The 27,203-nt window shown below is 42.3% G+C and overlaps 1 protein-coding gene across 12 annotated transcripts in view; it reads right to left on the bottom strand.

The window, feature by feature from the left end:
- Nucleotides 1–27,203, bottom strand: part of sox6 (SRY-box transcription factor 6) — a 129,107-nt gene that overhangs the window by 6,872 nt on the left and 95,032 nt on the right. For 10 of the 12 annotated variants that reach the window (XR_002061999.2, XM_019358282.2, XM_025906124.1 and 7 more), the window contains 6 exons: nt 26,457–26,536; nt 18,620–18,769; nt 16,704–16,881; nt 16,333–16,520; nt 6,939–7,044; nt 279–512 (listed from right to left, as the gene is read on the bottom strand). Coding sequence is in view for 11 of the 12 variants with exons in the window: in XM_019358282.2 (XP_019213827.1) it covers nt 279–512; nt 6,939–7,044; nt 16,333–16,520; nt 16,704–16,881; nt 18,620–18,769; nt 26,457–26,536 (936 nt within the window). In the remaining variant the exon portion in view is untranslated. The remainder of the gene's footprint in view (nt 1–278; nt 513–6,938; nt 7,045–16,332; nt 16,521–16,703; nt 16,882–18,619; nt 18,770–26,456; nt 26,537–27,203) is intronic. The other 2 variants (XM_019358309.2, XM_019358313.2) reach the window with 1 other exon arrangement.

Raw genomic sequence — 27,203 nt, 5'->3', positions numbered from 1 at the left:
CCGAGTGCAATAAACCCATGAGAATGAGCAAAACTAAAAAAAAGCCTGGTAAGTCAGTGTTGGAGAAACACCATTAGTAATTGAAAAACTCAGATTGACTACAGTGCTCTTGAGCATGTCAAAAGCTATGAAACAAGCTGTGGTTCTAGAAAAACTATAAAACTAAACCAAAGCTAAACTATAAATGGTGCATCATTATCAGTTTTGCATAAAGCAAAGAAGTCAAGTGCTCACAAGCACAACCGTTCCACAGCTGTATGTTTTTTAAAGAGTCTTACCCAGAATCTTGCTTATGTTGGAATTGTGCATGTCGGGGAAAGCCTGGAGGATCTTGCGCCGCTCATCCTTGGCCCACACCATGAATGCATTCATTGGCCTTTTAATGTGGGGCTCGTTGTTGTTTCTTCCCCGAGATTCCCTGAAGACTCGTGCCTCGGTAGGTCCAGCGCCTCCTGTTGGCCAACAATAATAGGGTTGGGGTTTATCTGCAGAGCCATTGACTTCCTTGGACCCTGGAATAGCCAGAGCAGGAACAAGAAGAGAGAGCGTGGCGAGACATTAAGGGACGAGCCATGTTTAAACTCTCCTTCATCTGCTATCTCCATCATGAAAATTGTTTCAGATGAGTGGAGAGATGCAAACCCTCTGTTCAACAGAGTGTACAGGGTTGAATATGGCGTTTAAGGTGGACCTGATCTCTTTAAATCAGGTCTATCCAAAAACAATACCGAGAGCAACAAGGAGAAGCCCTTTGACTTCAAGAATAATTCAGTACTCTGTCCACAAGTCCAGCTTTTCTACTTGTGCACATATATTTCAGACTCACAGCCAACATAAATGTAAGATTTGAGCCTGACTTAAAGAAAAAAAAGGGAAGAAACACAAACTCTTGCAAATCTTTATAAAAGCCAAACTGCATTTTACATATATATGCACAAAAAACCCCTTCGGTTTACACTTCTTTCTCCCCTTGTTTCTCACTTTCTTCCTCTTTCCTTCAAGCACGCACACAAACAAACAAACCAAGCACACATTAGCTGGGAGAGAGTGTGCCGATTCTGCAAAGTGCTGTTTCTCAATCAGGGCATTCACAATCAGCATAAGAGAGTTTCTCTCAGTATTAAACTGTACATCAGACTGATAATGATTTCTGTTTGCATGCGCATTTGCTTCCTTTTATATGTAAGATGTGAAAGAATTAAATAAAAGCAGTATGAATATTTAAACAAACAAAAATATGTTGATAAACAAGGCTTGAAAAATAAGACAAAAAAAGCCTTCCATATGCTACGATACATCTTTAATGATCTCAAATCTGGAAAAGAAAGCTTGGGATGACTCATGCATATTTCATCATCCACATGTGAAGCCTTCTCATTAGACCATTCCACTAGCAGCCTTGGCACACGTTACCTGGGGTCTGATTTCTATTATTATTTCAGTTGATAAACAAAATCAAACTCTTAATGAGTAATGGAGGGCTGTGCAGAGACATTAATTCCAAATCCACAGAAGCCTCGCCCTGCTCTAATCACTGAAGGTATTACTGCAGCATTTTCAGCCTCAAGAGTTGAAGTGTCTTCGCTTCAAAAGAACATGTCCTGTTTTCAGAATTATTATATGAGACAAGTCTTTTAAAAAAGGCAACGTACTTGCAGTACAATAGAGATGAAGGTGTGCTGGAACTTTGTTTTTGTTTACAGGGTAAGAATTCTTGAGGTCTAACCTACCTAGTAGAAAAGCCTGTTTCTCACAGTGCAAAAGCAGATGAATTGACTTTTCAGCAGCTCATGTTTAACAGCCAAAGAGCCACATTTATGATCCCTTCCTTTACCTGGAAAGCCAGTAAAAAGGTGTATTTGCATATGAGTCAAACTCATATAATTGCAGGTGTTTGCTGGTCTCTCTATTTGTCTTAAATAAACAGACTAAACATTACATATGCAGAGAAAGGTAATTAATGCATAGTTATCTATAACTTTAGATTCATTTTCAGTTGCCAAAATGTCATTTTAGCTATATATAAATGCATTTCGTTATCATTGCTATCCAGATGCCTGTGTTCTTTTAATTTCACAGTTTGTAAAATATGCACCAAATCAGAGATTTTTGTTACTTTCCGAAATACTTTCTCGATCTCTGCAAGCACCGCGTTTCTCTGTTTGCTGAGCTCCCTCAAATGCTGTTGGCCCGAAAGCCATCATGAATTCAAAAATAATACACTACCTTTGCTGCCAGCGAACCCCACAGTACGTTAATTTCATTTAGCATGCACTCACTGTACAGGATGAATTGATTTCACTTTGTTTGGTTTTGACAACCATGTTTATTGTGCAATGAAATGTGGTGTGGCGGAGGGCTGACAGTATCCATCAACGCGGGGCAATCTGCTGACTGCCGGGGCCAGATGAAGGTATTCATTAGCTCAGGAGCGCAGCGCTCACTCAGACACGACAGCCAGTGTCTGCGCCCTGGGATCGCTTGCCGTAATTTACGATGCCTGCCGTGCCATTACTCTATCACTGACACTGATTCAGCAATTTATATACTGGTGCGCATGTATATGGGCAGAGGTGATCTTCTTATGTAGCGGGAGGGGGGGGGGACAAAACAACTGCCTGCCATCACCTAGTGCCACATCCATAGTTAGCCAGGAAACCAGCCACGTGACTAGGTTCATTGGAGGGAATCCAGATGAGGCATGGTCTTTTGCTGCACATGACTGCACGCAGAAAAGCATCGCTTTCAGCTCTGTCAGATGCTGCAGAAAACTGCAGACTTGAACAACAGGAGTGATGCGCCTCGTAAGTTGTTCCGAGGCACACGCTGTGTGGCTTGGATATGTAAAATACTAAAAGTGATGAAAGCTGCCTCGGAGAAACGAAAAGCCTAACTTTGCGAAAGACCTTTAACCTGAAATAGCAGCGAGGTCTGTGATCTATCTGAAAGCACCTTGAAGTACAGAACTGCTTCCTTATTCAACCCCTGTAATATATATGACTTAATCGGGGACATCCTGTGTATTCACACAGCAAATTGCTTGCAACTATAACATGCAATTTACTGCCAGGTTGTTTCCGTATTTTTGCAGAAAATCACAACGCTGCTCTGACATTTTGCAAATGAGCAATAACTATTGTTTTCCAGGAGGGGCAGGACATTTAGGAATCAGTTAGTTAGGTGTGTGATTGTGTAAATAAACACAGATGTTTAGCGGTGACAGGGCCAGGCCCCCTGGGTGGTAGCTGGGGAGGGAGCGAAACAGAGGGAGTGCTGCTTAATAGAATTTATTGTGATTCATGAGGCCCGCAGCTCAAGTGTGACAGAGCGATATGAGAATCCCCTTTTAATTTGTCTCTCCTGGAAACACTGCAGATGAGCAGCATGAATTACAGTGTGAAAGAATGATTGTGTGTGTGTGTGCACATGGTGGAGTAAAGAACGAAGAGGGAAAGTGAATAACGAGGAAGAAGGAAACAAAAAAAGAAAGGGGGCGAAATGGAGAGAGAATGTAGTGAGGCCCCACAGGCTGTCACACCTGTGAGCTGCAGGCTCAGACTCGACCTTAAAGCAAGCCAGAGGGTAGCGCTGCCCCAGCTGCCCCCTCTCCTCCTCCTTACTCATCTTTGTTCTATGGGCAGACACATAATGTCACCCAGGAATCCGCTCAAAAAGGATGAGCCTCAGTGAGCAGGCAACAATCACGCAAACCTGCCAAGCCCTCCCTGTTGGGATCAAATCTAACACCTCTGAGTGAAGGCATTTACTACTGACAATAGAGCCTCTCCCTCAGAGTAGGATCAGGCGAGATTAATGTGTGTGGACGGACAGGATGCGGCGCTCAGTGGCCCTGGTCCAGTCTGAGTTTGTGGCAGGCTAATTAAATCGGAGAAAATCACAAGTGATGTAAACCATATTAAAACATCTCAATTGTCTTTTTTTTTAGTATCCAGCTGGGATCATTTGGGTTTCCATACCCTCTGTGTGGGTGTGATAGTGTGTGAATGCATACACACACGTGGGAACTTGGGAACAAACAGGCAGCTTGTTTCGACATGCCGCAGCTTTTACTTCTGCCTGCAGAGCCAGCTCTCTTATGCATTTAGCATGAGTTTAATCTTTCACAACTTCTCGGCCTCTGACTCTCACAGAGAAATACACACGTCTGTTCGTTTGCTCTAAATTTCAATTTGCCAGCTTCAAAACAGAACTTTCTTATTGATTGTTTTGACCTGTGCACCTACTGTTTTTGTGACTTGACACGTTATTATGTCAAAGGCTTCTCATCTAAGCTTTCTTCCAGAAAAACTCCCCGGCAATAAAAGCCAGAGCTTGATTCCCACAGACTCACAGCAGAAGAAAAACAAACATCTTCAAACAATCAGCCCATATAACACTTCACAACAGCTCTGAGCTACCGACTTAAAGAAACTCATTGTCAGTGATCTGTAGCAAAAGTGCAAGACTACTGTTTTTCTTATCCTATTCCACGAGGACACTTCTCAGCTGAAGCTTCTCTTTTGTTCTTCACTCTTTGCTTGATATTATCTCATTGGGCTTTTAGATTAATTCTGTTTCCTGCCTCCACGAATCTCTCAACAACTCCTTTGTTCTTTGTAGACCCTGAGTGATGGGGGCGTTTTAGACAAACACACAACCTCAGCTATATGGCAGCTCCATACTGCCATATGTGAATGAACAAAGGGCCTCAGGGCTCAGGCTTTTGTGGTATTTGGTGAAGACTTAATGAATTTGCCAATGATCATGTGTGTGGCTTGTGACTTTGTTAAATGATGAAAATCCTATCTATTCCTATTTCTTAACCATTCCCACACACACACACATTTTTGGTTGTTCGGAGTTGGGTTTCTGCCTGCTTTGCAAATATTAGCTTAAAGAACCTAAAGCTTTCTGTGAACTGCCGCGATAACAGAAGTCACTGTGCCTGCTCAATGCGGTTACTCTGTTCTGGATGGAAAGCTGCTACACACCAACGGGCTTTCACACCCTATGTATGGGTGAGGTGGTGCAACCAGTAATTTTCCCTTTCAGGAAACACCAAAAGTATGTGCAGTGTGTTCTGATCTACTCGGAGGAGGGGGCTAAAATGTTTCCAAATTCATTTTTACCTCCTATTTTTATACTGAAGTTGTTCCAAAACTAGTTACTGATGCTACATTTTTTGGATAAAACTGCCTTTTTGTCATAGAAATAAAAATGTATTTTATAACATTTGTGGTTTTTTATGGTAGTTTTTTAGAAGAAGTTTCAATTCAGCAGATCCTATTCATATTGAAAAAAAGACTTGGCACCTGGATGACCTTTTACCTTACATAATCTAGAAGGCTAATGTTTTCTATGCTTTCATATTTATGCTATTAAACAGAGCATAAATATTCTCGTGCACTGTATATTTCTTTATGTTATGGTATGCCAGGGAGCCGAGCTTTCTCTGGTTCAAGGAAGGGAAAATCCTCACAAGATTTCAGATGTAAGCATGTTCTCAGTAGAGTAAACACTTTGTGGTTCACATCTCAAAATCCTGCTTCACATCATTCATCTCCGTGCGTTCCTGTTGGTAAAGCCTAAAGACACAGACAGATATCTATATCTATATCTATATCTATATCTATATCTATCTATATATATATATATATGTATGTGTGTATATATATGTGTGTATGTGGTGTAATAGAAGAAATGCTAACTGTGTTTTGAGTTATGTCCATTGCCCTGTCTCCCAGCCACCCCCCCACCTCGGGAAGAGGACCTCTTCTCTCCTCTAACCTTTGCTTGCTCCTAATCCATAGCCCACTGGGAACACTGATGTGTGGTGTCTGGTGCTAGCCTTTCCCTCGGCCCTAAACAGGACTTAAAAGGACAGAACTTCCCTGGTGCGCACTCTGTTTCAGTCCTGACTCCACAGTAGCCACAGAGGGAGGGTTCCCACTGGGAGAATGAGCACTCAAAACACATCTGTCCAAGGAGTCAGACGGGTGGGATGGGATCTTCTGCTGTGGCTTACATGGGAAACATGTAAATGAATCCACTAAATGCACCTCTAATTCTCATCTTCAGAATTGGGTGTGATGTGAAACTAAATGTGCTTTAAAAAAAGGCCTTTGCTTTGGAGTTGGTAAACAAATATTTTTATAGCAAGACTTAAAAAAAAAGTCTATGTGAACCAACTGAGCAAGACCGTTTAGTTCTCAAACTGAAGTGAACCGTGCCTAAAATTTCATTTGAAAACGCTGATGTGTTACATTGTCCTGAGAAATTTCTATCCCTCTGCCCCGAGACTTTCTGAGGAATCAAAGATGAGTCAGAACCATTTTATTTTCTGCTCTGGCTCTGAAGTCCCATGGAAACTGCCACAAATATTTATGTCAGACAAATATTAGTTGCACTGAGGAACTCCTTGCTCCTGTGTAGGAGCCAGCTCCACAAAAGCAGATGACGATTTGTCACACTGGTGTAATCAGAATTTACACACATGTGCCCAGGACCTCAGACAAGCACAACAGCAACACGAGTCAGGCTTGGAAAAAAGCCAGCTTTGTCCTCAGTCACCCTTGTTCTTCACTCACCTACCTGTGAAAACCTCAGAGCAACGGCTCATTTCAAACGGCATTCACCACTTCTCTCTTGCACACAACTGTCCCAACCGCTCTGCATGCAGTACTGAGCAGCATGGGGTAGTGAGCCTTTATTACCCATCAAAACTCCCTTTTCTTTTAAAAGGTAGACTCAGTTTTGAGTGTGTAGACAATCCACCCATTGCTCTTAATATTTTCCCCCAGATAGTTTAGAAAGTTAAATAAAATGTTACAAATTATGCTGATGTAAGGACTGAATGTAACAGCATGTAATAATAATTAAAGGGAAACAATGAAATAAAACAAAACAAAACAAAACAAGAGACCCAATAATGGCCTTACCATCTAGATCTTCTGGCCTGGTGAGGTCAATAACTCTGTGGCCAAGCTTTCCTTCCTCACCCAGCTTGCCAAGGTGGTGCCCGATGCTGTCAAAGTGTGCTCTTTCCTACAGAGATATACAAAGAGTCAGGTAAACAAACCAGCACATATACACCTTTTTACAGTGAAAAAACAGCTAAAAAAATAACAAACTCCATCACAAATCTGAAAATTTGAAAAGAAAAAAAAAAGTGTCTTTGATAAATGCAGTTTGTTTTGAAAAGCTGCTCTTTTGACATGAGCTAGATGCAGCTTTTTCCTCATCTCTCTATTCTGTAGCTGTTATAATGGATGACAGGAGGCAGCGAGACAGTGAGGGCCAGGGGTGCTCTAAATAGATTTACAGAAGGATACTTTGTGATCCCGAGCACACAATGGGGCCGTGGCCCTCTTTGCAGTGCTCAGATTTTCCTCTGTAATCTTCTCCTTACATCCTGCCTTCCAGTCTACAGCGCCCAGAGCTCAGCGCCCATCATTTATTCAGAGTTCATGCTTTGGAGAACACACCGTGTTTTCCCGTTTGTCATGTTTCTTTGTGCTCAGATTAAACTTGGCATCATGTTGTACTTGTCGCACAATGAAACCCTGTCATTCAGCGCTCCGTGACAATATTAAATGTCATGTCCGTGTGCATTTACAGAATAAAATAACAGCTTTCGGGGGGTCTCTGAATAGTTGCTGCACATTACACTTAATGTATTATGCAAGGGGAGAGTGCCGACTGCTGCTGGCTCCATTGTTGAATGACCTACTTCCTGAGTGAATACACAGGGCATTAGCAAAGGGCTGTCTTCCTCTCTAAAGACTCAACTAGGAGATGGACACTTTGACTCTGCATGATACAAATAATCCCCCCCCCCCCAGGTTTGCCTGGATGACACTAAAAGCAGGCATGTTGCCACCATTCAGAAAAAAGCATTTGTTTTACTCCCAGGGTGCACGTTCAATCTCTGCCAAAGATGCACTGTCTGCGCTGACCTCTGCCTCTTTTCTTTCTAAACAGGCCTATCACATGCAGTCTGAGCAGACACTCAGGTAGAGTCCTCACACAATACTAACAGCTCCCCTGCCTCATACAACGACACCAACAAACACATTAATCTTTGAGCCCCTCCTCTGTGAGGCATTCCACTGTTTTGTTTTTGTTGTTTTTTTAACGTTTTCTCCCCACAGGGAAGTTTTTTTTCCCCCAGGTGATAAAAAATTAAGAAGCTCTAACAACTGTGCCTGCAAACATTTAGCTTATACCCGTAGCCAGCTAGCTGACTTATTCGAACTTATTTGTTTTTATTATGATAAATGAAATCATGCTGGTGAAAAAAAGTCAAAATGTATTACAGCGACAGAGGCAACAGAAAAAAAGAAATCTCTTTAAAATGTTTTCTTTTTTTTTAAAAAAATACTCCTTTTGTGCATTTTTTTTGTTGAGGGTTAAAAATTCTGACAAGATGAAGAATGAAGATAGTTCAAGTCCATTTGAGGCCTTTCACAGTATTTTGATTTTCCTCATGCTTTTATTTATTCAAGAACTATTCCTCAAAAGAAAGGACCACGCGAGAGACAGAAAGAGCACTGCAATTTACCATCATACTTGAAGGAGCAGTCATTATTTATGGCCAGCTGAGTGATTCTGATATACAATTAACCACTACCTGCTTATGGCCTGTGATTAGAGGCTGTCTATCTGACGGCCCTTTGCTTACTTAAGTGTTTTCTAATTATGACATATGTGGTGGTCCCTGCTGGGCATGAGGACACTTTGTAAAGCGAAGATGGAGTATGGTGCCTCTCTCTGTGTCACATTCTGTGTAAAGCAACACACGCACGAGCAAGCACGCGCGCACACACGCACAGACGCGCATTCATCACCCAGCCACATTATTGCTCTTAATGAAAGAAGCTAGCAGCCTGATGACAAAGTGACTGAAGTGCGATTAGCTGGATGGGCGATGCTGCTGCTTCAGATGCTACTTGGACAGTCTGCTCGGAAGACGCGGCATTCATGGGGTAGTGTGTGTGTCTGTAATAAAGTAGTCATCTCGTCCCTCTTCTGCGCTTCGTTGCTCCCTCTTGATCAATCAAGTCCTTTTATAAACTCATGATCATTAAGCATCATGTTGGGCTGAGAAGGAAAGAGAACAGGGGCCATCCGTCAATGAATTTCATTAATGACTAGCTCAGCATTGAACTTCTTTCTCCACCGCACAAAGTCAAATGATTAGTGAGCATCAGCACACCAGACAGCCTGGGACAAGACTGAATGAAGCTCTTGTCTTTGAGGTAGCTTTACTTAATTTGACCCAAGGAAAAAAAAAAAGGAAAAAAAGGAAAGGGGAGGTTGTGGTTAGTGGAAAAACATCTACATATACTTTATACAACCTCTTTTACATGCTGTAATGTAATGGTCTAATTGCAGTTCCCCTCCTGTGTGCTATGCTAATTAATATCAGACTATCTGTGCAATATGGTACCACAAATTTTCATAAAATTTTATATACTGAGCTTAATATACTTATTGGTTATAATTTCCGTAATTTATATCGGTGAATTAGAAATAGACTGGAAATTAGGGCTGTAAATTATCCGCAAAGCATCACGGTTTTGTTTTAAGGTTGGAAAAGATTCAGTGAACTAATGCGTCTTTACTGCACACGCATCAAGTGCTGTGATAAATTAATGGCAGTTTTATTATTTTATAGTGTCATTAAATTTTTACTGATCACTCTGACACAGAGAAGTAGCAAAGGACATGCAGTATCTGGGGAAGCTAGCCATCCTGCCAGAGAAAGAGAGGGAGAGACTTTGAAAGAGGGAGCCAATCAGTATATGGCCAATATTTTAAAAAAACAAAAAACGACCCAAACACATATATATATATATATGTATATATGGCTTTAAAAGTAGCAAAAACCAAACATAAATACTACAAGGCCAGCTGAGGAAAATGTATTGAAACAACGCAAAATAAGAACAAATCGAGGCTGGTGTGAATAGACAAAGATAAAGAGAAAGGAAACAAAAGATATAACAGTACACATCATTTCCCTCCCACTCTGACCACGACCGCTGGCAAGCAACTCGTCCCTCCCTTAAATGACTTCAGCATGCAGCTCTCCTCCCCACAACTAAAATTATAGCAGTGCACTCAGAGCTGTAGTGGAGAACTGCCACCCACAATAATCTCATCTGCCCTGCCTGTGCAGTCTTTTGTCTTTAAAGTTTGGTAACACATGTATCTGTTCAGTTGCACATGGCTGGCTTGTGAGGCAACTCACAGGGAGACTGTGAGTCACAGAGGAAGGGGAGAAAACAAAGGGGGTAGATAGCAAAGTTTGTGTAACGTCTTGGGCGAGGGAGCCCAAAAGGGCCCTTGTCAGTGTTGTAAGGAAAGCTTTAATCTGGCTGGCCGCAGAACATGTGCCGGAGGCCTGCTGCTCTACCCACAGGGTGTATTCTGGGCAGAGGCGGGTGGCGGACGGCCCTGTGCATTGTGCCTACTCCGCCCTATATTTAGGCAACGCATTGCCAATCCTGACACTCCTTCACTCTCTCCTTTGTAAATAGCTTTAGGCAAAAGGCAAAGGCAAATCCAGATGGATCGGGATTGTTCAAATACACATGAAAGAAAAGTACAGCGAAAACTAACTGTGGTGCAGTTTTTGGAAGTCAGCTCAGTTTGGAGGATCGGGTTTGGCTGTGAAATGAAAACTATCTTCTACATAAATAAAATAAATAAATAAGTAAAACTTTACATTTCTCACACCACAGTTAAATGACAATTTTAAGTCCTATTATGAATTCTGGGAGCAGTTACGACTGTACTTGGTGAGAACCATTAAACTAAATCTCACCACACTGGAAAGTGTATGATTGTATATGATTAAGATCTCATGATTCAAGCTTTTACAGTGACAGGACTCCCGCTTATATTTGATAATGTGCTGAACTGGCTCTAGTTATATCACACACCTGGTATGTGGCAAGCTGCAGGCAGTAGTCCTGACCACAATGCAGGGCTTTGTGTATCAAGTGTCAGTCACCACTGTGGTCTTTAGTCCTTGAGTGAAGACTCTGAGGGTCTCAGACTAAAGCCCTCAACAATCTGTCCCAGTCCTGATGCAGACAAAGACTGCACTTTAACATGGCTGCAGCTTCTCACAGCTCAGCACCTCATCTGTTTTGTATTTGTATTGTAACCAGTTGTAAGGTTATTTATAAGTCTGCAGCTTTCCAGTAGTTTTTGCTAGTTTTGAACCATTTAAATGTTAAGTACATCCAGCCATGCGGTAAACCCACAGTGCCTTTCATGCAGGCTGTTGCTCTCTTTTTACCCATAGATGTCCCTGTGCTAAGGCTAATGCAGGCAGCAGCAGAATCAACAGTAGCAGCCACAAAAGCCTGGCATCTGTTCCATAGTAGTCATACTCAACATCACACAGAGCGGAGATGGCCGGCTATTCCAGTCCTATTTGTACTGCCAGGGCATCAACCCATTTGTTTTAAAAGGCCTTTAATTAAATTAAATTAAACCACTTAAACATCTTGTAAGCTAACCTCTTGTGTGCTTTGTGTGAGTTTCGTTTTTTCGTGAAAAAAAAAAAAGCATTTTCATTATTCAAGATCATTTTTGCTGCAGTAAAAAAACAAGACAAACCCACACAGTGTGACCCTTCAGTACTAGTTTGAAATGTGAATTTAGTTGAAACAGTTTATTTACTTCTACATGTCTACTACGAACATTTTCTGATCATGTTATTACATTACACATGTGGTTGGAAGGAAAATGTCGCAATACTGTGTCATTCTCAATTCAGCCCGCGTGTGCTGAAACATAAATTGTGTATCAATCTGAGTGCTGCGAAACATTTCTAACACGGTGTTCAGTTCCTATTTTCTTTGCCGCACCGCTGAGGTAATTTGTGATGACAACATGTACTTTTACGAATTTCCAATTCTCGATGAACCAGAAATGTTCGATGTTAAGTTGGGCTTAAATCTCCAGCCTTATCAAACCTGTTCACGTTACCAACAGCAGGATATTACAAACTGTGGCTCTACCAAAACGCCTTTCACATCCACACAAAACATCAAGACTTGTTGGACACTCTTGCCATTATGGTCCTACTGCAACAATACCATAGACTATAAATGGTCCTTTGTAGCCTATTCTTTTCCTCATCCTTTGTTGAATGTGCCTTGTGGTGACTACAGCATCACAGGTCTTAGCCACCAGGGCCAGCAGCATTTCTAATCAACTGTAGCCAGCCAGAAATGCACTATGTTAGATGACAACTGTAGAAAATAATGGAGCCACCATGGCCAAATGACCCTACCAAGATGGACTCTTGATGTCTTTCTGGGGAAGAGGCAGGAGAGCAAAAGACTTGACCTGGGACAGGAGCCCGCAGACACACACACCATGCACAGGCGCATTTTATCCCGAGTCATACATTATTTTTTATTCTTTTGACTGAGCTGAACAATTGGACAAAGCATTAATGTAAGCAATCTTCACAATAGCACTTGCTGGCTACAGCCAGTGTCTGGGAGCGGAGCATAATCTAATTTGGATGGGCAAACCCTTGTATGCCAAGGATTTACATTGCAGCCAAAATGCCTTGGTTTGCAATTTCCAAGACAGCAGTCGAAAAGGAGCAGAAAATTGCTTCCAGGGCTGCAAACCAGACAAGATTATATTCAAAGTCTTTGTGAGGGCTTTGCCTGAATAGAGTCCTGGCATCACGCGCACGCACACACACACACACACACACACATACATACACACACACACACACACACACACACACACACACACACACGGGGGAACAGTATAACCACTATAACCAATAGGTTAGGAGTCTGGATTTTGTCGGAGCACCAGTGTAAGCTCATTTGAATATTTACAGGCTGAGCTTTGGGAAACGGGAAATGGACAATTGTAGTCATCAATACTGAGGAGAGGAGAGTTGTGGGGCAGAAAGGGCAGTTCGATAGGTTAATGCACTGACCTTTCCCCTTTTGATTCCAGTTAGGGACATGTCAGCAGAGGAATATATTTTATCTGACACCTCCAGAACATCACATACTACAGTTTATTGGAACTCAAGCAGAAGAGGTTGATGCACCTTTTTTAGAGATTTTTTTATGCACGACTTATGAAAAAAAACTGCAGATTTGGTCACATGACCAAACAGAACGTAGTACACTGCTTGTGTGTGTGTGTGCACATAATAGATGAAATGTATAAAATGACTTTTGTCACATAGTCATGAATGACTGAGGCTGAAAATTCAATTAACACTCTTTCTCGTAATAGGAATTCCTCTGCTCATTAACAGGCAGTTTGCAGTTTCCAGACAATTACACTATTGATTGTACACTTGGCCAGTTTTTAAATGTATTGAATTCCACTTAGATTTTTTTGTCTTCATTTAATGTGGCTAATTACATAAAAATGAAAACTCTTTTATCACTTCTTTATGTAGATGTACGACTCTGTGCAGCATATGTCACAATGGGGCGATACAAGCCTACTATTGTAAACCTTTTTAAAATATTTAGCTTTCTACATCTCACATGTGGTAATTCTGCTTGAACATTTGATATGAATGATTTGAAATGATTGCTCTGTCCTGCTGAGTCAGTGGAAATGTATCAGCAGACGGTACCTCAGGTCAAAAATGCATGCATGCAACATCTGAGTAAAAACATATACACGCAGATGCTTCTTATGGTTCATATGACCCTGAAAAACAGCATGCCCAGTTGAAGCTATAGTGCATTATGGAGGGGGAAAATTCAAATGGTTACAAATGGATTTGGTTGTAGTGTATATGACTGTAGGCATACTGGTGCATTCTAGGTAAAAGCTTCCACTGTGTGAGGAAGAGATGGTAAATAATGGAACAAAGTAATTGCCCTCTGCAGACAATAATACCTATAGATAAATATTTTAAAAAGGCAAATTGCAGAAGGGTTGTAAAAGGTTTTATTGTACTGATGGGATATAGTAAAAACAGACAAATAAAAAGACAAGCAGGAAAATCCGCTCCTGTAAAACATGAATATTTTACATGTCCTCAGGTTAAAGCCTTGTATACCGTAGAACAGAGTCTGATCTACACAGTGTTCTCCTAGGTCAATGGCCAGGAAGGGAGAGGGAGAAAGAGAGAGCTAGAGTTATGGTGATAAAGGTTTGGGAGGAATGCATTGTACTGTTCAGATACACTTTGTATGAAAAGATGAATTGATCCATCTCTAAGCAGCACTTAGACCCACTCCTCTGCCCGGTCATTACAGTGGGATAAATCAATATTTAATATCCCCCTCTAACAGCCACACTGAATGATCTTAACCTCTCCTTAATCCCATTTATGTTACCTTTCCAGAATCTTCTTCATGTAAGCTCTCACTTTGATAAACTTCCAAACAAGAGACTGGGAGGGGGGCTATTAAAGACCACGCCATATTTATGTCAGGTGAGGTGCTTTCTTAAAATATTAATATTCTGAAACTGACCAAAGTGAAAGCTTTTATCTCGGCTATTCGAACCATTCTAGTCTGCTGGCTTGTTGTATCAGCAAAAGACCTGCTCGGCTTCTCTCTCATTTCACTGCTGAATTACAACTGACTATTCTTTATTACAGCCAAAGGATGAAGATGATGGGGCAATTCCTTTAGCTGACTTGATAAAGCCTGCATCTAATTTTACACCATCCTAATAGGACCAGTGTCACTGAAACTAAGAGGTGACGATATCTCACTATGATTTGCGCAGGCTGCAGACTCAAGCTGGGCTCAGTTAAGGTGCCGTTTAACAGGACTGACATGTCACAAAAAAAGGTGGGTATCAGTAGGTTTTTCAAAGGCATGCATGGGTCTAAATAGCCTCAATACTGTGATCCAACTGTTCTAAATAGTACTTTATTGCCTTTCATACATTCTAGTATTGAATACTATACATTCACTTTGTTGCTGCCATAAAAAAAGTGCTGAAAAATACAGACAAAAGGTGTTTTGGTGAGGAATGAGTCATTATTTCAAGCAAAAAGAAAGGATCTCTACAATCTCAGATTATTGCTCTCAAACTGGTTGACCACAGACTGAGTGCAAAGTTGAAAGAAAAACAAACAAAACCTTAAACAGACTAAAAAGAAAGTAAAAACATTTTATGCTCCACATACTACACAGACAGTGTAGCTGTAGGTGTGTGCAGTCTGTTGATTAAGCCATTGTTCTGCTCTTTTCTTGTCATGCCAGAATTAACTGCTTGGCTGACCACAGGTTCACCTCAGTTGTGACGCAGGGAGGCGGCTCCTGTGACTGAGGATGACTAAAGGGTACTTGCACACTCGTGCTTGAAGCTTGATGTGTCACACTGTAACTAAAATAATAAAATAAAAGCTCACAAATCTTTTGTGGAAGGTGGCACGCCTGTTTGTCTCTTAAATTAAGTCACATCTAGTTGAGTTGTTTGTTGGGGAATTACGAGATTGATCAGTTCAGTTAGTTTCTTATCTTTGTTCATGCCTCTGAGCTTCCTCTCCGTCCCCTCGACGGGGTGCATCGGTTTATTTGCCTCACTTCAGTAAGAGCATAGTTGATTGCCACCTGCATAGACAGTGATATCTTCCAAACACCAAATTAGACGGAAATCAAAATAGATATTCATTGACTTTTTTACATATACATTGACCTAGTTGAGGCTGTTGGTTGAAAGTGTCAGGTGCTGAAATATTAATGAGCATCGCTCCCAGTTTCTGCCTGCTCCTCACAGCCAACTGGCAACATGGCATCAAGCTGAAGAGAGGAGGACAGCTTTTTTCTTTCCTTGATTGACTCATCGATTGAAGATATTTTTAAAGGGAATCCCTGGGAGTGTGTGCTCCTGGTACAAAGCAACCCCATCCCGTGTCAGGGGACGGAGAGGGCTGCAAGTCGGCTTTAATTGGGCAGAGACTTCAGAGTCTTCTTAACCCACACCGGGCAGTGCCATGGCCTGTCATGGCCCTCACACCAACATCGGCAACGCACAAGCTTCTAAACACGCACACACAAACAGATTCATGCTAATTTGAGTAAACATACATGAACACACTAAACTATGCCAGCTGTTATCAATACGACCACCCTGGACTTGGATTAAAGAAAATGATTAGTCTTAAGAATTAATGCTGTAGCAAAATCGCCATGTTCCACTTTCTTGCATAGTTTCTTTCCTCTGCTACTTGCAGGGAGAGCAAACAGTCTTGTGGTCAACTACTAACATTTTTTCCCTTTTAGAGAAGTCCTGCAATAGAGAGGACCTGATTCAGGGATTAAAAAAAGAGAAAGATGACATGAAACTTGTGCTAACCTTGTCAGCTCTGCAGTTGTTGAGGCCCACTGAACTGAGGGCAGACAGCTTTGCCTCCATGCCCTGCTGGTGATGTTGCAGCTGTTCCCTCTGGATCTGCTCCCTCATTTTCCGAGCCTCCTGGATGGCCTTCATCACTGTGTCCTGGTCCCCGAACAACGCGGTAGAGTTTAGGCTGGACAGAATATCTGCATGCACACACAGCAGAGTGAAATTAGCACGTCATGCCGAAAAAAGAAAAGAAAAACAACCAAAATGCAGCCTTACAAAGTTTTCTACTCTGGTCTCTCTGGATGTGAGTGTATAGCATAGGTGTATGTTTGAACAGAGTAAATCTGTGTTTGTAAAGTGGAAACACTTTGACGTCTTACCCAGAGAAGATCCCCGGCCCAGACCTCCAAGCGGGCTGGGGGTACCCCCCTTGCTCATGAGGCTGTTAGGGCTGCTTTTACTGCCGGGGAACAGATTTTGTGTCGGGGACGTAGGAGACTTGACCAGTTCTGTCGTCTTTGGCCGAGCAGACAGGTTGAGGGGCTGTGTTCCCTCCTCCTACAGCAGAAGAGATAGGAGTATGAAAGAAGACAGATGTTAATGGGTGCCCCCACCTCCTCCTTTTGGAGGAGCTCCGGGTTTCCAGACAGCACAGCTCTCCTCTGTTTCTGGTTAATTACAGAATCCCTATTGTGACCTACACCTCCTCCCTGATTCCTCCCTCATTTTGCTTTTTCCCCTCTCCGCTCTTCTCGTCTTCTCCTCTCATCCATCCCCTCTCATCCATCCTTTCTTAGGAGCTGTGCCACTGTGAGCTTCCTCACAGTTGCCCAGCGCCTTTGTTCACACTAATTAAAGCAGATTCTGTCTCTCTGTACATCTTCATCTGTTCTCCCTCTCCTCCTCCCTGCTCTCTGTGTCTGCACTCTGGTTCGAAGAATAAATAATGACCAGATAACAGCGGTGCCAGTGATCAAAGACAGCTGTTCCATTCATCAGATGTCGACTTACATTATCTACTTCATTAACTTGTTTTCTAATTTCATTCCTCATTTGTGCATACTTGGTTTTATCGTATGCTTTGATATGCCTATTCCTAAAAAATATGATGTGCAGTGTGATTCTGAGATGAGGTCAGAGAGCACGGATTTTCTTGGTGCTATGTTTTTGTGCTGGTTGTGGCCTTGTCGACCAGTTACTGATATAAGATGACGAATGCATTTTATACTTTACTATTCCCGGCAGGACATTTGAGAACAAAAATGCTTTATCTACCGTAGATTAGGGCTCATGCTGTCATTAACAGTATTTTTCAAAGCCCAAGTGTCTCCTTGTCCAAACATATGGCTCTACCATAGACTGCCCTGAGGCCTTGTTATTGCTGTGCCAATAACAGTTTGTCATGCAGTGAAGCTGAAAACAGACAAACAAAACTGAAGGCAATCTGATTCCACCGGACTGTGGATGGGGATGGGAGGATGCCAGTGTATGTTTGCCATCCATTTATTTATGAATAATTCATGTCATCTGAAGTCCTTAATTTTGGCATAATTGGTAATATTTGGACTAGAATTAGCCTTGTATTAACATTGCCCTATTTGACATCCATATACTTGAGCCAGATTGATGGAAATTCCTGGAGGCAGAGGACCTGAATGGGTGTGTGTTTTTGGCTGTGTGTGAGCGCAAGCACATGAACAAAAAGCTGGAGTGCTTTCCTACTATTTGAAGGCATGATTTATGGTTTTTCTCCATTGTGATATTATTAAACTAAACTACTTCAAATGGGCGTATGTTTCTGATTATGGCCTTAATGAGCGGGAATGATGTATGCGGCCTTTCCTTTGCATGGAGGTCTGGTGGAGCCGTGCCATACAGCAGCAGAAAGCACATCCTAGTTTGTTTACAAGGGAAAAAAATTGTCAGTCCTACTCAGTAGTTGTATAGCACTGTGGTAAGAGATTTATTCCATTTTAGTTACAAAAAAAGAAAAGTCTTTTCATTGTGAAAAAGAAAGAAAAAAAACACGTGTTCCGCAAATTACTGGCTTGAAGCTGCCATAGCTATAGCAACCATTTCCACAGAGTTCTGGTTAAGAGAGAGAGGGCCTTGTTAAAGCCCCAGAGATTGATGGTCTGTTAGAGGTTGGGCTCACCAACGGCCGGGTGTAATACTGAAGTACTGAACATTGTAGATGCTAGTTTACTCAGACAACACCAAATAGGCTAGGCTAGGTCAAGTACCACTCAAGGCCTGGGTTGGTGGGTGGGCTGGTTGAAATAGTCGAGGGTTGTACCTTGACTTGAGTGATGGGGCTGGAGGAACTCTTGTCATTCTTCAGAGATGACGGAGAAATGGGCCCACTAGCCGTGAGTGGCTGGGGGAGTGGAGGCATCTTGGCTCCGGGAGAGACCTGCATGCTGGCAAGCTGGGCAGCATACAGTTGCTGTAGAGAGGTGGAGAAACCCGCAAGGCGTTAACATCCAAATCCAGCAAACATTCAAAGTTTTATATTCTGTCTTTTCCTCTCCCTAGAACTCTCTCTGCTTCTCTGTCTGCCTTCATCTCCCCTCTCTCTTTTACGTCTTTCCTCTCTTTCCATGAGGCTGGCAGAGAACCTCCATCAAAGGTCTTAACTGTATTTCAAAGGCTGAACCCAGAGAGAGACAGCAGTCTTAAAAACCACACAGAGATGGCTTTCATTCAAATACTTGGAGCCCCTATTTTCCACTCATCACAGAGAAAAGTTTGCCGACTGGATGCAAGTGTGTTAGCAAAGATCTCTCGTTTCTCTAGTTCTACACAACTTCCAATTGAAGTTTCTGGTCTGTGTTTTGTCTGTACACAGCAATGTGAGACAGTCCCATTCCACAACCAACCACAGTTGGATTGCCATCACAGAAAATGTTAAAAAACACACATTATAAAAGATTAGAAATCTTTACAGAGAACACTGATGCAATCATTTCTTGGTGTTCATTCAGTAAGGTTTTCAGCTGCTGGTGACATTATTACACAAGAGCATGGTGCAAATGGCAAAACATTGCCTCAGACAGAGTTGAACTTTGAAGGCTCAATTTAAGAGGTTTATAATGTGGCAAATATTTGAACTGGTGGTTAAATACACTGATATTAGGGATTGGATGCATAAAAAAGGCAGCGTGAGGCAAATGCATCACATTTTGGAGGGTAATTTATAAGTTATGGCTCAGTATCTTAAAATCGACTTGTCTATTTTTACCTCTTGATTTGATATCAAAATTTATAATATTTAACTCAGGTTTTATTATCATAAAACCCGAGTTAAATAATAACTGTAAATCAAATGATCATTTTCGTGCTTTATCTGTGTGTCTGTAGATCCAGCGCTCCCACACTGTTGAGGCTTCTTTCAGTCGGAGGTGTGTTTTGATTGGCCACCAGGTAAGTGATGAAATTGGGTTTTGTCTCCTGCTGCAAATGGCAGGGGTCTGTAAAATAGAGCTACTGTCTGAGAAAATGTGTTACTCCACGTAGCCTTAGCCCTCACTTCATCAGACAGATAGCAGCCTTCAACTCCCCTGCTGCCTTGCTATCCTCAGACTAGCTAAACCTCATGGTTTGTTGTGTTATGCAGTCAGACGGTGCTGTCAGAGAGAATCTAATTTCACTTCCACTGGCCAATCAACAAACCTTGTCTCATTTCCTGGTTTGCTTGGCCGAACACAGAACACATTTGTCTGGATGAGAAAAGCCAACCCGGCCCTGTTGTCCTCACCTTTGGCAGTTTAAATGAAGACTTTAAAGCACTTTACATCCATGCACATATCTGCAGATATAAACACATATGTGCTCCTGTAAGAAACTTTATCGCTGCCACATAAGCGGCAGTACAAAAGGTCCATTCTTCCAGGGGAACTAGGGATAACAACAGCACATGGGCAGCGGAAATGACAGACTGATTATGTTCCTACAATGATAGCACTGCCTCCACCTCCCTCACAAACAGTCTTTTGTCTCGGGAAGGATCGGACACAGGAGTGGGCCTAACTCTATTTTCTTCTCATCTGAGCTAGACTTAGTTAATGTCACTGTTAAGGGCACTCTTTGTGTCGGCGTATGTGTGTCCGTGTGAGGTGAGGTGAGGTGGATGGTGGGGTTAGCGACAGAGAGAGAAAGAAATAGTGGACAGAAAGAACATAGTCTCAATTCACTGCCTATCACTCTAGGCTACATGCAAGCCTAAGTCGAAGAGTCTGTTGGACAGATGTTTGCTAACAGGCCTGTTGATGGGCATGCCCCTGACCTTGTGTGGGAAGAACTTTATTGTCCCGGAAAAAGAACATAATTAGACTTTGCCTCAAATTGCACACAGTCAGGATGCTAGTACTGATTAGCAGGTCAATGCCATAGGGTGAGAAGCAACGGCTACTCTTAAACTCGTGCAGGAACACTCGGTGAACCAAAGAACAATAAATACAATCAAGGGGAAAGTCAAATCTGTTAAGTTGCTATACAGTGTACAAGAAGAAACTGGAAAAATGTCAGTGATCAGTGAGTGTATTCATCAGTATTAAGTCTGGCAGGGTTTATAGACTTTTTCGGCTTTGTATTTCAATTGGAGACAACAATCACTCCGGTGTCAGAAAGTTGACGTATCCTGCCAAAGCTGGTCTCCCTGAGCTGAACACATCTGCCTGTTTCCCCTCAGTTGACGCTCTCACATCTAATAACCCCTTCTTCATAACTGCTTGCCAGGTGGCGTAGAGAGAGGTTCATGGTAATGAGGGTCAAGCTGAAAGTCGGTGTTCCAACACTGGAGTACAGAAGGAGCAGTCAAACCTTTTAAAAATATCAGGACCCTCAATATTCTTAACACTTCTTATTTCCATGAAAAACAAGCAGCACGCTGAGCTACAGCTTGCAAATGTAAACATCAAAATGAACATGTTAGCTAATGGGATTACAATCAGGGGTTTTTAGGAACTGGCAAGAGATAAATATTTTATTTTATGTTCTCCATGAGCAGGAGAAAAACATGCCAGTCCCATTAAAAGTGTACATGTATAGCAATCACAATACAAAATAATATAAGAGTGGAACAAAAACAGGACATATAAATCCAAAGGCGAACACATAACCTAATATCCTTCGTCTGACCCCATCATTCCCCGTTTCCCAGTAGAGCAGAGCAGATCTCAGCAAGCATAGATTCAAAGTGAGCACAACACGCCCTAGGTCAGCTTGTTAGCCTCTGGTAATTAAAAACGAGCCCTCTGGAGGCAGCAGAGGTTAAACGGGGAGGTTCACTTTTCTGCCTGTGACATTAAACTGAGATTACACACTCTGCTGATGATGTTAGACATCTCAAAAGTATGATATGCAATCAGGGCGGGCAGCCCTGTATTTGTTTAGTGAAATAACAAAGCTGATAGCTCAGTACACAATATAATCAATTATGGAATGAATGTTTCTCCTGCTGGAAACACAGGAGTGTAAGCCTTGTCTTTTAACGAGAAATTGATGAAAAACAAATGTGCGTTTTTCTTTTTTTTTTAAGAAAGACATGAGTTGTAGCGTGGCAATATGTGGTGGAAAATATAGTGGCAGATATTTGTCAGAGTTTTTGCTGCCAGCATGACGGTGCATTGCACATTTCCAACTGTGGCCTTTGAATATATTAAATAGGGAAACTGCTTTTAAACCATTGCAATTTTATATACCAACATCTTCTTTCACATTGTCTAAACACTGTCTAATAGCCACGCTCTCTTAAACACACTCTCATCTCTTTGTGTGCGAGTGTGTCTCTATGTCAATGTCTCATTCACCTCTGTCTGGCCTGGGCACTGAGCACTGGACTGGATATGAGGGCATTAACTGTGCTTCAGTGCACCACACCATTTAAAAGGCAGCACAGCGCCAGCCCAGTTTGCCACAAGGCTTGTACAGGCTCATTGCCCAGGGCGACCATGCAGCCTGACCCAGGCTAAGCCCAGATGTCAAGAGTGGAGGAAGGCATCCTGGTGCACTGTGCCGATGCTTTCCAGTATGGCTCAACATCTGTCTCATCTGCTGGCACCCAACCTGCTCTGCTCTCACCCCTCCTTCCCTCCCACTGCCTTTCTCGGATTCTCTATCACACAACTACTGAGTAGACAGTCCAGTCCTTCTCTCAGTTTCTAACTTGTATATATGCACACAATCGCAGACTGTCTTGTGTAGGCGTGAGGGTGGATACTCCAGGCCCAGGGGCCCCAGAGCCAACCCTCCCATTCACTGCTGCTCACTGCATTATCAACTCTATCTGTCCATCTGTCCCTCTGTTCACCACTGCCTCTATCCAGCTGCTCACCTAGCCTTCCTATTAGCCAGCCTTCCGCACACACTCCAGCATTGCTGCACTGCTCTGGGTTACCTTCAAAGACCAAGCTCCTTTGCTCATAAACACAGAAACAGCTGCTCTCTACAGTATGTCTGTTCTCTACCCCCCTCTCCTCCTCTCTCCCTCTCTTTCAAAGTCAAAAGTGCTTCACTTGTTAATGATAGAAGCCATTTCTTCACATCTGTACTACACAGGCATTTACATCCAAACAAAAGATAATGCGGGGTTTGCTGCTCTCCCACTTTCTTCCTGTTTGTACCTGATTGTGTAACACTCTTTCTTATCGCACCAGTCGTCTAAGCCTGTGAGTACTCCTTTAGATGTGTGTGTCGGCTCGAGATCTGGTCCGGGTTGTTGCTAAGCATATGGGCTTCTTTTCATCTTTACAGTGGGAGCATGAGCTGAGGCTGGGCCCAGGTTTATCGTGGCCCTGGAGAGATGCCGTAGCAAATGCGGCAAAAGTCTTATTTCTAGCAGCTCCGCTTCCAGTAATTTAAAGCATGAGGATGTCATGCGCCAGGACAATTCATAGGGAAAGAAAGCCAAGAGAAACACAAAAAATAGCATGGGGTAATTGAAAGAGAAATACTTAAACCAAGACACTTCGTGGTGGTTTAAGAGGTTGATGGAAATTGCAAACAAGAGAGAAAGAATCAGACAGCAGGAGAGAGAAAATGGACCTTTGACTCAGTAAACGCAGAGGGTTTCTTTTTTATTTTGTCCAGCGGTGACACTACATACAGTGAACCCAGATGTTTTGTCTTCTACAGAAATGCTTTCTGTAAAACGGCTTGAACTCCAAAGTCTGTTTCCAGTGGTAGAAACAGGGCTTTCTCGAAGGTTTTTCAACTGTTCAACGGTTCATGAAGACGGGCGATATGCATTAGGGTCACATTTTCCTTAAGTAAATAGTTTTTTTCAGTTGGCAAGGAATAGTGTACAAACAGCAAATTAAATGCTATCCCAAATAGAAAATTCTTTTGTGGAATTAGGGAAATTCCCTTCTTGTATCTTCACTCAATTGAATATAGTAGGTGTCCGGAGAGATTGGGTTACAATCTCAGCACAATTTCCTCTGTTAGGTGAGACATGTCAGTTGTAATCAGTGAAGGACAGGCAGGGATGGAGCCATTGTTTCCTGCTGGTCCTGGGCTCATCCCGCCTCTGTGTGGGCACTAATGAAGAGGGGCATGTCGCGCTGGGATAGTTTACCCGTCTCCTCTCCTGTGAGTTGCGGACCAGAGCCAATCTGTCAGGAAAACATTGAGTGAAATTGCCCTGTGGTACAGCAATGCCTGGTGACAGCCACTTGCAGACTGCCAGCCACCAGAGTGATGCTACCACCCTGTATTGACAAGCAAATTACAGTCTCCCAACACTCAAACGCATCCTGCAAGATTCATTTACATCCATCAGCTCGGAGCCTTTGTTACCTTGTTGGGTTTTCTTCTCTTGGCGAGAAAGGGCGGGGAATGGGGGAGGATCCCAGACTGTTATGACAGAGAAGATTGTGAAGAGGCTTCGTGGCCAACATTAAGACTGACGGAGCGGCTAGCCTCTTTGGCTGGATGGCTGATCACATTACCTCTGCAGCATTGTGGGAATTAATTCTACCAATAAGATAATTTTTTAAGGTTCATATATTGCACAGTCGAAATCGAGTAAATTGGTGAAAATTATACCTTGCCATGCAGCTGACAGGAAGAGATATTTTAATTGAGGGGGGCAGCCTATTCAGCCATATGTGTGTGGGATGTTGTATCTGCGTGTGTTCATGTGACCGCGTGCACAAGGAAGATAAACAATAGGTTTGGGGGTGGGAACTAGAACATTTCAGGACAGTTTAATGGAGTTAATGGAGAATTGTGCTGGATGATTTATAATGCATGAACTTTCAAAAATATCAAGTGGCGCTGGTATTAAGATGGCATTCATTTCAGGAGAAAGTGCCTTTCCTTTCTACACATTGGTCCCTTCTGTCACAAACAGGCATTTATTTAAGGACACTTTTCAATAGTTTAATTTCGATGAAGGAAGGTGCTGGTGGTATTATTGGTTTGAAAAGAGAGGAAACAACTCCAACTTAATTCCATGACTGGGTTGAGATGATGGTTTTAATCATACCAGGCTCCCAGCGCTTTGTAGAGGAAGTGGTGGCAGTCACATGGTTTGTTGATCCCAGCTATGCAGAAAAGGGCATGTTTGATTTGCCTTACTGTTTTAAGGGGAATCTCTATGCAGGGTAAATAGCAGCCAGCAGGTGGAATATGTGACAGGCTGACAGACTTCAATTAATGGAAAATGCACCTCTTTTTGTTTACTGTGTTCTGTAAAGGTCAGCCAAGTCATGGTCTTGGAGGCACTGTTTTTGCCCATTCCCAGGGTTAGATACATAGTAGAATTAATGACTCTAGACCCGTCTCCCGTTCTTACCCCAACCTTCAGATATACGACTGTTTCATCTGACCTCATACACCCCTATAAATAGACTGAGTATGCCTGTCTGAACTGACACTCCTTTCCAATAAACTTCACTATGACACACAAAGCCACGCATATGTACTCCAGAAAGATATTCAGAAAAGCAGCCTCCATCTTTTACACTCGCAGACACGCATCCTCAAACATGAGCAGACTCATTTAACACCTTACATGCTTCTGATAGCTCTTCTCCTGGATGCATAATGACGCACGGCTCTTCAGAGCCAGCTGCGTGCATTGTTCGAACTTGCCAAGGCTCGTTAACACTGACAGTGGTAGCTTCTGAAGGACAAATGCCACATATATCAGTGTGCAAAGAGTCTCCCCTTAGTCTTGAGCTTAGCTTTTCACTCGTGGTTTACTTCTTTCTGCTGTTTAGCATCACATTCTGTAGCTGTAAAATAACTTACTGGTGTTATTGATAAAGCAGCAGTGGCCACTTAACCATATGCTGGGTAGGATACTTTTATATTCTTTGTTTGCTGCTTTTGTTTCCAAAGAACTACAACTAAGACTTCCAGACAGAAATTCTACAATTACTCAGAACTACAAAGAAAAATCATAATTACAGAAGCAACAATCAGCAATGTTCAGATTTCCATTGGTTTTGTTTTTTTTTAATGGAAATAAAAATCAGTGAAAAGTTAGGGGGGAAGTAATTATTTAAAATTTCTCATTAGCTATTTATATTTATTACTATTTATAATAGCAATAAGTTGAATAATAGAACACAGATAATTATCTACATTAAACATTATGGCCTCAGGTTAAGCCCTGACCTAGGTTTAGCTCTTAAACGCTGAGTGAGAGAAGTCCTGGAGCAGCCCGTAGGGCTCACAGCCTCTCTCAACATTTCTCGTTGCTCGAATCCTCTTCTCACACATTTTTTTTATTAGACTAATTTTAATAATTTTCTTAGCTGTTTTCTACAAAGAGATAAACTGTAAATAGCACAGTAATTTTCTAGATGAAAGCATCAGGAATGAGATTTTTTTTTGCAGCCCGTTGTCTTCCGATAAATTCACTGGTGGGTGATTAATGCAACCAAAGTGATTTTCATTCTCTCTAATAACTATTATCTTCCTAACTCTCTGGCTGAGCTGGTGGGGATGAAACCGCTATAATATGGGATGAATTACATATGTAAGGTGATAAGCGCGCGTGAGCTTGGGGCCTCCAGGATTATTTAGTGTGCGCCTCATTACTTAGTGTACAGCTGCTTAGCCATCCTTTCTGCCCTGAGCTTGGCGAGCGTCGCTAACATTCTTTGTCATAGTACTGTACATACCTGAAGCTGGAGGGGGCTGAGTCCTGACGCTGCTGCAGCTGCCACTGAGGATGGAATGAACTGCACCGGGTAGTTATCACCTGTCAGAGACAGAAAGAGAGAGACAACAATGCATACAGGTTCAGACAATGAGCCGGCCCACAGCGACGAGGCAAGTGCCAACACGGATTCTGGGCCCTCAACTACTTTTGCCACAGAAATGTGGCACATTGCAACGAACGCTCGGCTTCAAGCCCAAACATCTGCATTAACAAAAAGCCTACGGGGGTTTGACAAGAGCAGAATTACTTAAGAAAGTTCCACACCATTCCCTTCTTACTCCACCTGTGCACTACAAATCCCCTGACAACAGTAAATAAGACACTGTTAAACAAGGTGGGAATTCTTTAAAGGTGTGCTTGAGTGTGCGTGTGTTTGTGTTCTGATTAGATGCTAAATAGCTCCCTTGGTATTCAGTTAGTGCTTTTGTAAAAGACCAGCATGTTCTCTCAGGCAATTCATACAGCTGTAGACTTGTCTAGTTATTGTTCAGTGCCGCATTGTTTGTTTCTGAGTGATAGCTTTGGCAACAGAGTGAAAGCACTTGTATGCAAACTGGTTAGAACAAGTGTGCTGTCACAATAACACTGGTTAAAAAAACCACATTCTTATCTCATATGCCACTGTGATCAAGCATGGAGGAAATAATCTCCAAATAGCAGCACTATTCATTACTGTTGGCCCACCATCAGCACATTTGTTACACAG

This window comes from Oreochromis niloticus, linkage group LG1 (genome assembly GCF_001858045.2).
Source record: "Oreochromis niloticus isolate F11D_XX linkage group LG1, O_niloticus_UMD_NMBU, whole genome shotgun sequence".
In the NCBI taxonomy this organism is placed as follows: domain Eukaryota; kingdom Metazoa; phylum Chordata; class Actinopteri; order Cichliformes; family Cichlidae; genus Oreochromis; species Oreochromis niloticus.
The sequence above is the reverse complement of the archived record's forward strand: the minus strand, read 5'-3'. Positions and strand labels throughout refer to the sequence as shown.